General features: G+C 47.2%; 1 protein-coding gene across 3 annotated transcripts in view; it reads right to left on the bottom strand.

Moving 5' to 3' along the window:
• Window positions 1-14349, bottom strand: part of LOC143357347 (uncharacterized) — a 322767-nt gene that overhangs the window by 106259 nt on the left and 202159 nt on the right. For all 3 annotated transcript variants that reach the window (XM_076793761.1, XM_076793762.1, XM_076793760.1), the window contains exon 4: window positions 10435-10631. In XM_076793761.1, the coding sequence (XP_076649876.1) occupies window positions 10435-10631 (197 nt within the window). The remainder of the gene's footprint in view (window positions 1-10434; window positions 10632-14349) is intronic.

The following is a 14349-nucleotide window of genomic DNA, read 5'->3' on the forward strand; positions in this document are numbered from 1 at the left end:
CGTTTAATTTGGATTATGAAACAGAGAAATCATCATCGTATAGCCTGTAAGTTATGCCTCTTCTTTCGACATGTGATAACTCCTACATTTACAACTTCTGTTTCGGGTTTGAAAAAATTTGACTTATTACAAAAGGTCAATGAATTTTCTGGAACCTGCATTATTAATTCCAATCATATGGGAGGAATGGAAGAGGATCTACGATATCTTCTCAAGTATCTTGGAGCGCTATGAAAAATCCTGAAGCTGCCGAAAACGAATGGCGAAGCGAGCCCAAAGGAAATAGCCGGCTCGATTGTCGGCGGATCGGCACGTGGCTCCTCGTCGGCCCATTATAAAACACCGTGTTACGTGTGTGGGCGTTGCGCGCAAGCATCGCTTAGGTGTGCGTCCCTTTTCTTTTTTCGCGCGAGAGTGCACGCGTCCGCGATCGGCCACGTCGCGGATTTTTACGGTGACGAAGCACGTTGCTATATACACGTATATACGCGTACACACGCGTACGTATGCACCTACGTGTGTATACACAAGCGTGCGGCGATTTCAATGCGATACTTTCAGCCGCGGCTCCGATTCGACATATCTCGATCCGGTTCGCCCACGGGGAACCCGGGGCACGTCGATGTGTATGAATATGCAAAGATAACGCGCGCGATTTATTTATAAGTATGACGCCGGGGATCGATCCCTCGAGGAGGCAGGCGTGAAAAATCGACGGAACATTATCAAAATGCGATGTTACGAAACGATGGAAAGCGCCGCTGCACAAACTGCAGTCCGTTGCACTGGACCAGACGACTTCAGCTTTTCTAGATGGATCGGTTTACTCGATGATATGTGATGACTGTGGATATGCATCTAAGGCTTATGAAAATGATCAAAAAATGCTGTAATATAAAATTCGATAGAATTTAGTACGATGTTTATTTGTTGAGGATCTGCAGAGGCTCTGCCCACGATAAATAGGATTTCTTTTCATTCCATTTTCTGAAAGTTTGTCTGCAAACATTGGAAATTGCATAAACATCCGCGGCGTGATGATGAAAATAGAAGTTGCTTCTGACAACGTTTTTTATCTGTAACGGATGTTTACAAAATGTGTTTGCAGAGCTATGTAAGTTATATAGATTGTGAAAATTTCATCGATTGAAGAAAAGGTATGGAGAATGGAAGGACAGAGTACTGTGAGAAAGTTTCGACTGCGGCGATCGAAGTTCAGGAGATAAGCGATTTATTTAGAGTTATTGAATATTTCTGACTGTCAGTGTACCGGGAGGAAGAACAACAAGAGCACGAACAATTTCCCTGGGCGCGATCGACAATGAAAAAGTCGCTGGAAGCGGTCCGCTCCATACATCACGCGGCAGCTGGCGTCGTGTGTCGGCTCGTATTTTTCTTCCCTCCGCGCTTTTGCCACGGTTACACACTATCGTATGAATTGTGGACCAGTCCCGATTGGTTATCTCGAGCGAGCGGACTCGAGCCGCTCCGTACAGCTCCGCGAACCGCTCCGCAAACCGCTCCGCACCGCTCCGCAACGCTCTGCACCGCGTTCCGAGTTAATTCGAGAGTACACGCGCCCGACACGCGATAAATTAGATAGAACGCAAACGAGATTGTCGGAACTATTCGCGAATTCGATCGAGCCGCGAATAATTTATGCCCGACACGTGTGGGATTATGAGCAGCCGGAGTCTCTCCGAGAGACGCCGACCTTATCGGCTTGAGGGCCGTTCCGCCGATTTTTCCGAGCGAGTTCACCTTCTTTCGGAAAGTTTTCAAACGAGAATCAAGGCGGATCCTCGCGACGAAAAATCGAAAAGAAAAATTGTGAAATCTGTTCTCGCCCGATTCGCTCGGGTTCCGCGATAGGTTAGTCCGAGCTATCTGGTTCATTAAGACTCGTATCCCTCGATGTATCGTTCGATTCAGAGGAAAAACGAGTAAACCGTGTCGCGATAGGCGTCATAAATCACCGAACATTAAGTAGACGCTCCGACGGAAAAAAAAGAGAGGAGAGAAACGTCGCCGAGTTTCGGAGACTTCGACGAGCGGATAGGCGCGAACGGCTGTCTGCCTACGCGTTCCCTGAACTCGGAATCAAGTTCAATCTGTGCTCGATTCGGAATATCGGTACTTAGTATTTCATTGGAAATTTTGCCACAAATCCGCTCCGCTACACGGTTCTTTGCACGGCAGAAAATAAAGCAGAAATTTATTTCTTGTACCGCAGGTTTTACGAGATCCGTAATAACGTCGTACGTTATGTTGCAAATGCGGCGGTGTGCGTTGGCAAAATAGACTCATTTTATAATAGATCGGTTTCTTAACAGTTCGTTATTAGCATTCGAATGTTCACGCAGCTACAATTTCTTGCGTCGTTTGGTTTTTCTTTCGGCTCCTCGTTTTTCTGTTAAATGATATTTTATTTTAGTCGAACTGTCTGTTTTACATAACTCGTTTCTCTGTTTCGGTTTCTTGTTCAGAAATTCGTGGTGCCCAACGATTTCTCCTGCGAATAACGTTCGATTTTGTAATTGTTCAATTCGTTTAGAATGTTCGTTTCAAGTTGCTCTGTTCTCGAGAAAATGCTTCCTCATTTAAGACATTTTGCGTAAATTCTAAAAATTTTAAACTGCATGAGGATCGAATAAAAATTTCCAATATTCAAAAACTAAGCGTCAATTTCTAAAAGTTTTAGACTGTACAAGGAGCAAAAACAGTCGAATGAGAATTCGAAGGCCGACTAAAATTTAATCAAAAGTAATCTAAGCTGACAAACGGGGTGAAGAGGGGTGGATAAAAAGCAGCGAAAAAATTCGAACCGTGTCATCGACGCTTCTTCAAGATCCTCGGCGTCTCGTTTGCGCTCGACCCGATCGGGGACGAGTTCCACGGGCGCAGAAGAAATGGGGCACGTTCCTTGCATTCGCGCTTTTTCCTCTAAGCGCTAAAAGTCGCTCGGTCCGCGGTCCCCCGGTATGCCTTTACCGGACTTAATTATATGGCCGGGGTCCCGTAGTCGGGCCAGCCACTTTGAAAAATCCATCCGGCGTCCAATTACCGTCCCCCGACACGAAAAACAACGTTTTTCTACGCGACGCTGGTCGCCGTTACGCGGGGACCGGTGTCCGCCTCGGTCTTTTCGACGGCGAGCGGGCCCCGGTTACAGTGAAATTAATTATATAAATGAAAAGCAGGATCGTAACTTTCGGCTCTGTTGGCCGTAAACGCGCAGGACGCCGGCCTTTACGGCCTTGTTGCCTTCTCTGAGGACGTTCGCGAGACGGCCCTGACTCAGCCGCGAAGTTAACCCACTTTGGGCCAGGCGCGGGGGCCCTTTGCGAAAATCTTTGCGCCGGGCCGCCGCACGATCGCAACAAAGTATTACTGCCGTGATACAATCAAGAGACTTCATTGACAGAATATATATTCGTTCGATGTTGCTGATATCTTAAAGACTAGTAATACGACTTCAGACATCTTCTATTGAAAAACGGACCGCAATTTCCCTGCGGGGGCCCGTTGCGCAAGGTTCTGCGTCCACGTTGCTCGCTTGGGGCCCGATTCCGGCATTCCGGGGGGCGGCGGGGTCCGCGTTCCAGCGGCGAGTCCCTTTAAAAAACAGGATTCCGGCGAGTTTCGCGAGATCGGGGCCCGACGCGGCGCGGGGCCCGGATGCCCTGGCGCCTTTTGCACGCGGAATCGCTCGCGGCCGGTGGTATTCTAAAATTCCCTTAAATGTCAGCGAGAACCGCTGGAAACGAGGCAGCGAACACGGTACCGCACGGGTCCCCCGATTTCTTGTATCCGAAGCGTGTGCACGCGAGCGAGCGCGCGCGTCGCGTCGCGTCGCTTCGGGCCCTGTCGGTCTTAATAATCGAGCGTCGGCGGTCGTCGTTGCGAGGGTAATTATCGGGCCGCGAGTGCAAGCGGGACAACGACTCCCCGAAAATACACTCATTACCCGTGTGGCGAGTAGCGCGCCGGATTTCGTAATGGAAAATTATGTTGGAATTATGCGTCGTGTTGGCCCCGTGAAGGCCTCGTTTCCAGCCGGCGCGGCCGGAGAGCCGATAACCTCGCTCGGACGCTTAATGAGACATCTTCATTAATGAAACGTCCCACGCGACGGGCCCCGTTTTCCATTATAACAGCCTCTCTCGCTCTCTCTCTCTCTCTCTCTCTCTCTCTCTCTCTCTCTCTCTCTCTCTCTCTCGGAGCCTGTTTTTGTACCGCTCCGTCGGCTCTAAGGAAATCGAACGCGGTCCCGAAGCCGACACGCATTTCCACCGGGACACGAATTTCGTAATGAACGACTAATTGGCCCGGCACAGCGATTAAAACTCACAGATACGTCGAGGTTTCTCTGACGAAACGGAACACGATGTCCTCCGTGCCAGATCGCTAGAGGATGTTATCCGGTGTTACTATTCGGTCCCGTGTACTACGAATTTTCGGGACCGTAGACGCGGTATCGGAGTCATTAGTTGAAAACAGTGTTCAGACGCTGTTGGGATTCCCGGGGAAACGTGAGAGTGGCGACGACGAATTTGAATCTAATTAAAAGGTTCGGTAGACGTGTAGCGATTAATTTCTCGTTGCCGCGGCGCGGCGGCGAGGATGTTGGAATTTGTGGAAGTGTGAGAATTTCGATTCGAGGAATTATGGGTTGACTGCGGGTCTTTACACGGTCGCGGTGTGTGTAAGTCTGTAGAGTACAAGGAGGCCGGTGTGTTAGGTAAAATTAATTACATTTTAACTGTACGTTTACCGTAAGACGTTTTCTCGTTAGTGAAATTAATTTGTTTCTTATTTTCAGCTTTATAAATGAGCCGTCGAAATGAAAGTTCGAACCACGGACGTGGGGAAATATCGTTGGACCATGTTTTAGAAAGTTTCAAAAAATAAAGGAGAGACAAATCTTTGGATTAATTCGTGGTTTACAGATTTTTAAGTGAAAACGACCGACTTCTACCACCGAGGAACAGAAAAATTTCCGGAAATATGTCGAGAGATTGTTCAATCGAATGGGGCATGATTCAATTAAAAATTAATTGAATAATTCTGTTCAGAAAAAATGTAATGTAAGAGAGATGGATGTTCGAAGGGTCTGAGCGATGTCTTCGGATTCTGCTAGATCGAGGCGATCCTCCAGCTAATTCCCATGATACCCCAGGGGACCCACGCTTCGCGTTACACTTCCCCAGCCGTTCCCCTTATCGAACTTTCATTCTCCACGGCCTTCCATTGTCCTTATCGTCGGCTCGCAGCCACGTTCCATCGCCGCCAACGGGAATCTCACCCACGGTCACGCGAGCTAGAATGCGCCCGGTGTGTACCCTCTCGACGAGAAGCTTTTCCCGCGTGAAAACGCTCCGTGGGCCGTTCACGGTGCCCCCGTAATTCCGACATACCTGTCCGTGGACGAGCACACGCTCAAAATCGCGCCCAACCACCTGTGTCTGTACACGCGTCGCACACCTTGCCGCGAACGGTGTAATACTCGGCCGAGAGGGAGAAGGAGGTGGCACAGGTGAGAGAGGGAACGAATATTCTTGCGGACAGGTAGGTGCACGGTGCGCCGGCTCTGTGTGCGGGTATAAATATACGAGAGACAGGAGGCGTGCCTATTTATAACGGTGATATCATCGACGATTACCTACGCTTTCGCGTGGACAATCGTAAATTCTGACGGCAGAAGGGTGCGGGCCGATTCGAGACTATACCGAGAGTATCCCTCGTTGCTCTCACTTTCTCTCTCTCTTTCTTTCTCTCTCTCTCTCTTTCTCTCTCTGGTGCTCCCGTCGCCCTCGAATCGGCCGTTTCTCTTCTCGCCCCCTCGCTCGCATCTTTTTCGCTCCAACCACCGAGCGTTATCCACGCGTCCAGAGTGTGACTCAAAAGTTCGAGACGACTTCGCGTCGAGTCGAGTCGAGTCGACTCTCCTGCGTCGGGGACCACGAGTAATTTAAGGTCGATCCGTGACTCGATCCCGTGTGGGCACGGAATCGATAAAATTTACTCGGCCTGCACGCTCCGACCATCGCTTTAACCCTCGACGTACCCCGGTGAAGTAATCGACGCTCTCGAACCTTCGCCGAGGCTTCTAACTTTGTTCGAAAAATTATTTTCATTTTTCAAGTCTGATTTTGCTCACTCGAATTATCGCGAACTTGGCTCGTTCTTTAGTCGATGTTTATAAATCACCAGAGCGGTTTTTAACTTTGTTCTAAAAATCATTTTAAGGTTTGTACAGGGTGGACCATCTAACCTGACCAGCTCAACTATTTTCGTTACTAGTAGACCGTCCGACATTTCTTTGTCATAGATGATACCACATCCAACGACCTTTAGGTTAATGAAATTTGATTTTTTCTACCTCTTCTTTCCTTAGGTAATTTTTAAGAACACCTCCAATTTTTCTATGTATGACGCGTTGTTTGTTTGCCCATCAGTAATGTAACAGAACAAATAAAATGGTCCGTTCACTTAAGGTCATCTTGTGCATGAAACATGTAGACAAATAAAGTGATGCATAATTGCAATAAATAGAAAATAATCGATATTTTGAAATTCTTCTGCTCGTTGTAACATTTTATATTTCCCCACGTTTTCATCTTAAATATATAAAATCCAGAGTCCAGTAATTAAGAATGGCGAACGGGACTAATCAGCCCAATAAATTCAAAAGCTAGACGTCGTGCTGCAGCTCCACAAACACAATTGAAAAAATTAAAGTGGGAGACAAGTGGACAAATAACGCTCGAGAGGTGGTCCAAAGAAGAAGTCACCGAATCCGACTGGTTTCATAGCAAGAAGCGACCGCAGCAAAGGGGGCCGATAAACATTGCAAAATTGCGATTCGAAGACAGTGTCCAGCGATCCCCGTGGCTTTAACGAGCCTCCCCGAGTATCGGTGTCTACCTTCAGACACGAGACACCCGCGAGTCGAAAAATTCGTGGTCCACGCGGAACAAACGCGCCGCAGGGGGACGTATTATACGATCGATCGTGGTCGGGGGTGACATAAGCTCGCGTGCCGCGGGGGACCGCGTTATGCTAGCCGGTAAAAACCGTGCCCCGGGCCCCCCTTTGGCCCGAGGTGAAATCAATTTTCGGGCAGCGAGAGAGCCGGAGCGCGTCGTTCCGTTCCGTTGTCTCTCGCAGGGATATCCTTGTTGCGTGCGGCCGCCGCGATGAGTTATTGCACGCCCAGAGTTGTATTGTTGTTCCACGGTGTTGCTCCGACCGATGTCGGGACGATGTTACGTCCTGCTTGCGCTGGTGGTCGGTATAACTTTGTTGGAGACGCGACGGGATCGGCTTGCGTCGTGCTTGGGATCGGTGGGGCCCGAAATGTTCGTAAACGTCAGTGTCATTGTTTCAATCCCCGTGGAAAAATTATGAACGAGGACCACCGTCTAACAATCTCTCATGGATTTTTATGTGCACGAATTATCCTCCGTTCTTGACGAATTTAGTTTCGAATTCTTTGCGCTTCAGCTGTGGAAACTGTACGAATAAGTTTTACGTGGAACTATTCTGTAGACTCTTTTGAATACAACCGTGTATTTTTTAATAGCATTTTTAAGATTTAAGCGTGTTTAAATAATGTTTGGAAGAAGTAAGAAGCAAATAATACATTTTTCAGTACTGAAATCAACGAGAGTACAGTGTGAGGGAAAACTTCATTATAGAGTAACTAATAGCTGTCATTAATTTCAGGTATGACCCCCGCCTTAAAAGAATTAATCATTCAAAAGTTTTCGCGGACCATTGTAGGCAGAAGCTGTTCCAAACCATCCAGATTCATTCGAAAAATGTACCGATCTGGGAAAGTGCAGAATGTGTTCTAAAGATTTCAGATTTTTCAACAGATTTTCGGTGCACTCACCGTTGGCCCCGGGGTTAAGAATCTCCGAGGCATTTCGGTCCGCATAAAATGTTTACCCGGGCGAAATTTTACGCGGCCGATTTTATAGCGACCAGTCGAATCCTCGGGATCCGATCGTGTCCGCGGGACAGTTTTATCGGCGATCGAGCGAGGCCAGTAACGGAAGTGGCGACGATCGGCCGTGTAATTTTTACGCGACGATAAAGAGGGCCCAGATATCCTCGTACAATTCGGACGAGAGAACAAAAATCTGCGGCGAGTAACGAACGAATAATTATATGTCCGACGCGAGCGTGATGGCGGACGTCGAGGAAAGACAATTACTACTAATACGAATATTTATACGAATATTATTACTCGCTTTTTTATTATCTATACGAATATTTCCCTCGGTACTAGATTATGTACCAAAGACATAAATAATAGACAAAACTAGCAATCTGATCTTTTGATGTGCACGTAATTTAAAATTATTAGGTTGTCCCAAAAGTTTCCTTTGCAATGTGCAGATAACAGTATATAATATGAACTTATAGAAATGACGTAATCAGTCAAATCTTTTCCTAAGCTTCCTCTCACTTAGCCCACGTCATTCTGGATGCGACTATGCTCATTGATCGAGAACGAAAGGATCTTTTGGAACAACATGGAACTTCAGCAATTAAAATGCACAATATTTCAGTGTAAAGAATGGGTCGAATTTGAAGATCGCATAGTTACATTATTTTCTTCTTACTAAAATGATTAAGGGAAGAAATCTGTTCAACTCCTCCTCTTTTCTGTTCATCCCCTGTTTCTCGCAACCGATGCGAATTTTTAGTCCGCATAAAAAACAGAGTATAATAAGAAATAGAGTGGATAGGAAGAACGATTATCCGCCTGACGGAACGGCTTCGATCGAGAGGATCGATCCCGCGGCAGTGGCGCGAGGAAAAGAAACAGACGAAGCTTCCCGTTGCATCGCGAGCACGTCCACGCCCCCGATAGACGTCGCTCGATCTCGACATTGACTTCCAGCGCGCACCGAGGAGGAAGTGTCGGTCTTCGACGACCGGAATAATCGATGAAATCGGCTAACGGTTCGCAGCAGCGGCGTCGATCGCTTCCGATCCGCGAGCCTCGGTTATTATGCGTGTCGCTCGTGCACGAGCAATTCCGATGTCCCGTGCGGAGCTCCGATGCTGCTGCAGTTATCCGCGTTGCGTAATTCAGGAGAGACAGGACTTTCTCATGCAACCAGCACGTTAACCCGCAACATGCGCTCGCGTAATTGTTTCGAAGCTTCCAGTACGGAGGTTACCGATTTTTTAAACGTGGGGCGGTGTACAATGCAACTTCCGTGTTAGCGCCTTTTATCTGGGTCAGAGGGGACCCGACGCTACACGAGGGTTCATACAAGGTTCCGAGGATTAGACTCTGCGAAATCTTTGTTACTCCATATTTTATTTACACAATTTAGAGTTGATCTCGATTGTAACTGGTTGATCCCTTCCCTTATTTCTTTCGCAACTACTATAGAACTGTGTTGTCAATAATGCGCTATATGTAGAAGAAAATTTGTCATTGTTGTATACCTACATTTCTGCTTATTATTACAAAATCCTCTGTCAGGAAAAGGATAAAGTGTGAATATATTTGCATGTACCTAGCCATTGCTCAAAGAATCGAGCTTAGATCTGTAACTAGAGAGTAACCAGTTCCTCTCTGTTAGGAATAAAAATAATTAAAGTATGCAAATGACACTGAAACAGCAGCAAACCTTGCCAACGCCGCGCCACTTCAATTGATTAATTACACTTTGCTCATCACTGGATTGCGGATCTTTATGCAAAATGGACACGGTAGTCGTTTAGAAGTGTCTTTCTCTCTTAAATAATCCTAACAAGCTGAAAATATCAACATTCTCAAACTCGTTTAATCTTTCTCAAATCGCGGCAACTTGTTTCTCTAACCGCATAAAATCCGCAGAACCACAGAGCTCTGACCTCTTAGGTTCGCGTAACGAGCGTGCTCGATACAAAGAAGCAGCATGTGATCTAAAATTCTTGATCTAAAAAAGCAGCAATCCCTCTCCTGCAGCTTCGTTACGCGGCGATCTGAAGCTAAATAAAACCGAGAAATTCCCGGTACTGGATCTCCGGGTAAAACGGAAACGACACAATCTCCGGGACGCCGAAGATCCAGAAGATCGTAACAAGGAGGGAGACGTCGATCGCGCATTGAAAGTCGCGAGTCGCAAAAAGAGTCGCACACGCGGACGATGGTCTCTCTTCTCAACGGGCCAGAAAATCTCGGCGCTCGGTAGACTCGGGTAGATCGGTTGACGAAAACACGCGAGAATCTCGGTGCCTGAGGATCGCGTTGGGCAAAGAACGAGGCTCGGTAGTCGGTCGGTTCCTCGTTTAAGGGTCGTAAAGCGCGAGGACAAGGGCAGAGACCCGAGAGAGGGAGGGAGAGAGCTGCGGAGAGAACGCTGCGTGGCCTGGCGTGGCGCGGCGTGGCGCAAAAAGGAAGCAATAAAATGTAAATGTACTCACATTCCTTGTTGCGATCCATGGCGTGTTGAAGCGGCGAGTCGTCGACCTCCGCCTTCGGCGGCGACTGATTACCCTCGGCCATCTCCTTGCTCGCTGATCCTGGAACACCACCCGCGGTCTTCCTTCCTGCCGCCGCGTCCGCCGCTTTGTCCTGCTGCGGCGAGGGCTTCGTGCCTTTCTTACCGTTTCCAGCGTCCCTGCGGGTCCCAAACAACCAGCAAAACGTCCCCGTTTTGCGAATTAATCTTTCATACGCGCCCGGGCCCCGGCCCCGGCCGCCAAAAGTCCGGTTCGAGCGGGCAGGAGAGGGGACGGGGCGAGGGAACGGGACCGAAACCACCGCAAAACGAGTGTCAATCGGTCCCCGGGTCCATCCCGGGGCCCCTCTTTTTGCCGATGATGAAGGAATGACGGATCAATCGACACTCGGCCGACCGCCTCGACCGGACGTTTTCATCAGAAAGCGAAAACGACCCACGCTTGCACACACTGCGGCTCGGGCTGCACTGTGACTGACCCCCCTCTTAGCAAGAAACCATAGGGGGACCATGGGGACCGTGAATTTTAGTCCCCCCTCGATGGGGATATAGAGATCGGTCGATATGCCTGCTTCCCCCTCCCACCGATTAGTTTTTGGGACAGGTGTTTTGGCTGCTGCCTAGCACCACGGTAACACTGTTGCTATCCCTTTTCTTACGATTTAATTCTGAGGATTCTGAACCATTTCATTTCACGGAACCCTCTAAATACGCATCGATAAAAATTTTAAGTGCTATTACGTACGTTGGTTTATAATGAAGCAATAAAACACAAACAATCAAGTTTGGCGTTTGAAATCCATGAGCTCTCTGAGACGCGATTTTAAGGCAAAGAGTTCAAAGGGAAGCTTGAAGAAAAAAGGATCTGCCCTTTTTACCCATAACAGGTAGGTCCAGGGTTTCTCAAAATGATTTGATTCTTGCCTCAAACAATCAACAATGTATGGAAATATGTAAGACTTCAATAAAACCTTACTTTCTTAAGCAAGTTTCTCCTTTCAAGATTTCTTGTTTCGCAATTATTGAAATTACAAACATAATTTCATCACTCCACTCATTAACACGAACATCTTCGCGAGCCGCTAAACGACAAGGCCGGCAAATGATAATTAGCGGAAAGCGAGAATATAATCTGTACTGAAATATAATAGTATGCAAATGGCTGGCGATTCATTCATTAGAACACAGTCGACGATCAAAACATAAAACGTAGTATCGCGTTAATAACGGTTGCACGCGTTTACGTGTCTGTTTACGTTTGCTTATCTCTCATTTCGAATTCGGCCGAGCGTAATCTCGATCCACCACGCGCCACTTATCCCGTCGAAAAAAAATTCGTCTCCATCGTATAAACGTTAAGAACGCGAATCTCTCGGGGGGGGGGGGGGGGGAGATTTCACAGAAAAGGGTCAACAGAAACGTCCAATTAAAGTTTATCGGGAAACAGGTAGCCCAGGAAAGCAATTTCGAAACGGCAGCAACTTTGTTCCCACCTGTAACCTGTTATCCAGTTCTTTATTAAGCGTTATTTACCGTCGTTGCACAGCACACACGGCTGACTGCTTCTCGCGAATCTCGGAAGCCGTATCTCCCGGCTCGCGTAATTCGCGAGATGATTTACGGCGAGAGATTACTCGCGATGGAGCATCGATACGTTTTATCGCGACGCGTTCCGTCGCGTTCTGCACGGTCCTCGGCTTGGAAATGGTAATTTTCGAACACACTTTCAGAGCGCGAACATGTGATAATTTATTTAACTGCTAGCTTCGGGACTTCGCGATAAACAAAGTTACTGATGACTCAGTAGAGACGCACAGAAGAAGGAGAAACAGAAATGTTCAAAACTCTCATTCTGCGGCGGACAAATGCAAAGAGGGTTGGATAATTAACGTGGTAGCAGTTCTTTGACCCTTCATATAAATTAATTTAAATGCATATTGGTGTATGAAAATTGCGGATCACTAAATTTACCTAGAAGAAAATTTGATTTTCCATTGGCTGAAATACGAATTAATGTTTGATACACTGCATACAGCTACGAAAAATAATTTCTAAATGAGCGAGTATGCTTAGTATAATAGTCCATACTCCGATTTATTTTTATTCTCCTCAAATTACTGGGTCTCCAGTACTTTTCATCAATTACATTTATATTTTCTGCATACAGTTGCAGAAAATCATTTCTGAATAAAATACTAGTACATTTCATGTACTAACACAACAAAGAAACAAGCTAAGGGACCCAGACGGAGCAAAAACAGAAGCCACGTGTTTACTCGTTCATGGCATCGCATGGGCGGCATTGCGTCGCGAGATGACACGTCTGTGACCTCATACAAACAGTACCGGTGTCGCGACATAAGGGTCCGATTATGCTAGGCAGGTCAGACGCGGAGGGTCTATAAATGCTAGAAACAAAAACAGGGTAAACAAACTCAGCGTCTGACCTGCTTAGTATAACCTGACCCTAACACGTCCTCGGGAGCGAAGCGGCTAAAATCGCAGTATTATTTTGACCGTGGTCGGAGTAACTTCTCGGTCGCTGTCACGATCTCGTAAAGTGCGTTGTATAGTGATTGCGTAGAAGTATAGTGTTTCGTGCTTCGAAAATAGGCTCCGATAGACAGACACGATTACTTGGATGTATTCGCGTGAGTCAATTTTATAATTTTAAATAGTAATTTTAAATAGTATTTATAATTTTGCAGACACTGTAACAGCTTATATCTCGGTAACTATTTGTTTGCGACATATGGTTTCTTTCAAACTTTTTCTCCAAACTTCTTCAAATATTCTCTTTGTTCCAAACAATTTTGCGGCAAGTTTCTTTGACAAATGTCCACCGATCCGGAGGTGTAGATTCGCCCCTAGGATCGCTACTTTTTATACACCCTTTAGAAACGAGTCAATCTGCATAATAAATTCCCACAGAAGCCCACAACTGTAAAATCAGACTCTGAACTTATTAATTTGGACGCGTTTGTCGACCCTGTTATTAACAACGCATTTTTTGACACGCGACGACTCCTCCGGCCCGTATGCCAGTAAATAAATTAATTTAACGACCCTCGCGCTCTAAAAACTGTCCCGCAAAACGCGGTGCACGGTCGAGACCAGTCGCTTCCGCGAATGAAACGAGATTCCGAGGGAAGCGTAACGCGAATTGTAAATCTGTCGTTCGAGTAGAGCCCCGGGGGCCAGTGCGGTTCGGTGCAACATTTTCGGGGCCCCGGTCGTGGCGGTTGCTTAAGCCTTCAGCATTAATAAGCCATAATCGACGGCACAGTCTCGGGGGGTGGTGAATTTATGCGGCTATACGGTATCTCCGAGGCTGATATTCCTTCCGTGTGCGTAAAACCGGGTCATATTCAAGCCGAGGAGTCGCGCGGGGCCCGAATAAAATGTCAACAAGGAAGATAAGCCCCGTCGTAACCGTCGCGCAAAGTTCAGATAAAATTACAGGTGGCCGATTAAATATTTTTAGGTGGCGGATGGGAGAGAGAGAGAGAGAGACTCGTCACAGCTGGAGATAGGAAGCCGGTCGTTAGGAGCGTTTATGCTCTCGTGGCACGATTACGCGACAACGCGAAATTACGGGTTGCACGTGGAAACCCACGTTTCCACGGGGCTTATCGCAACCCTGTCGCCACTTACGATTTCGCAAGGACGCGACCACTTAATAGAAATAATCTACGGGACCCGCGAAACTGCGATGGACACGATGCCGTTAATGTCTCGCGCCGATACCCGGCTGCTATTATATCATTAGGCGCCCTCCCGGGTAATTGTACCAACAATCTCACCTTGTATGTCGGTATTTCGGCGTGAATGTTTGGTTTTCATAGTCGTTGCAGTTGGTTCACTTGCGTACCGGAGG

This window comes from Halictus rubicundus, chromosome 9 (genome assembly GCF_050948215.1).
Source record: "Halictus rubicundus isolate RS-2024b chromosome 9, iyHalRubi1_principal, whole genome shotgun sequence".
Classification (NCBI taxonomy): domain Eukaryota; kingdom Metazoa; phylum Arthropoda; class Insecta; order Hymenoptera; family Halictidae; genus Halictus; species Halictus rubicundus.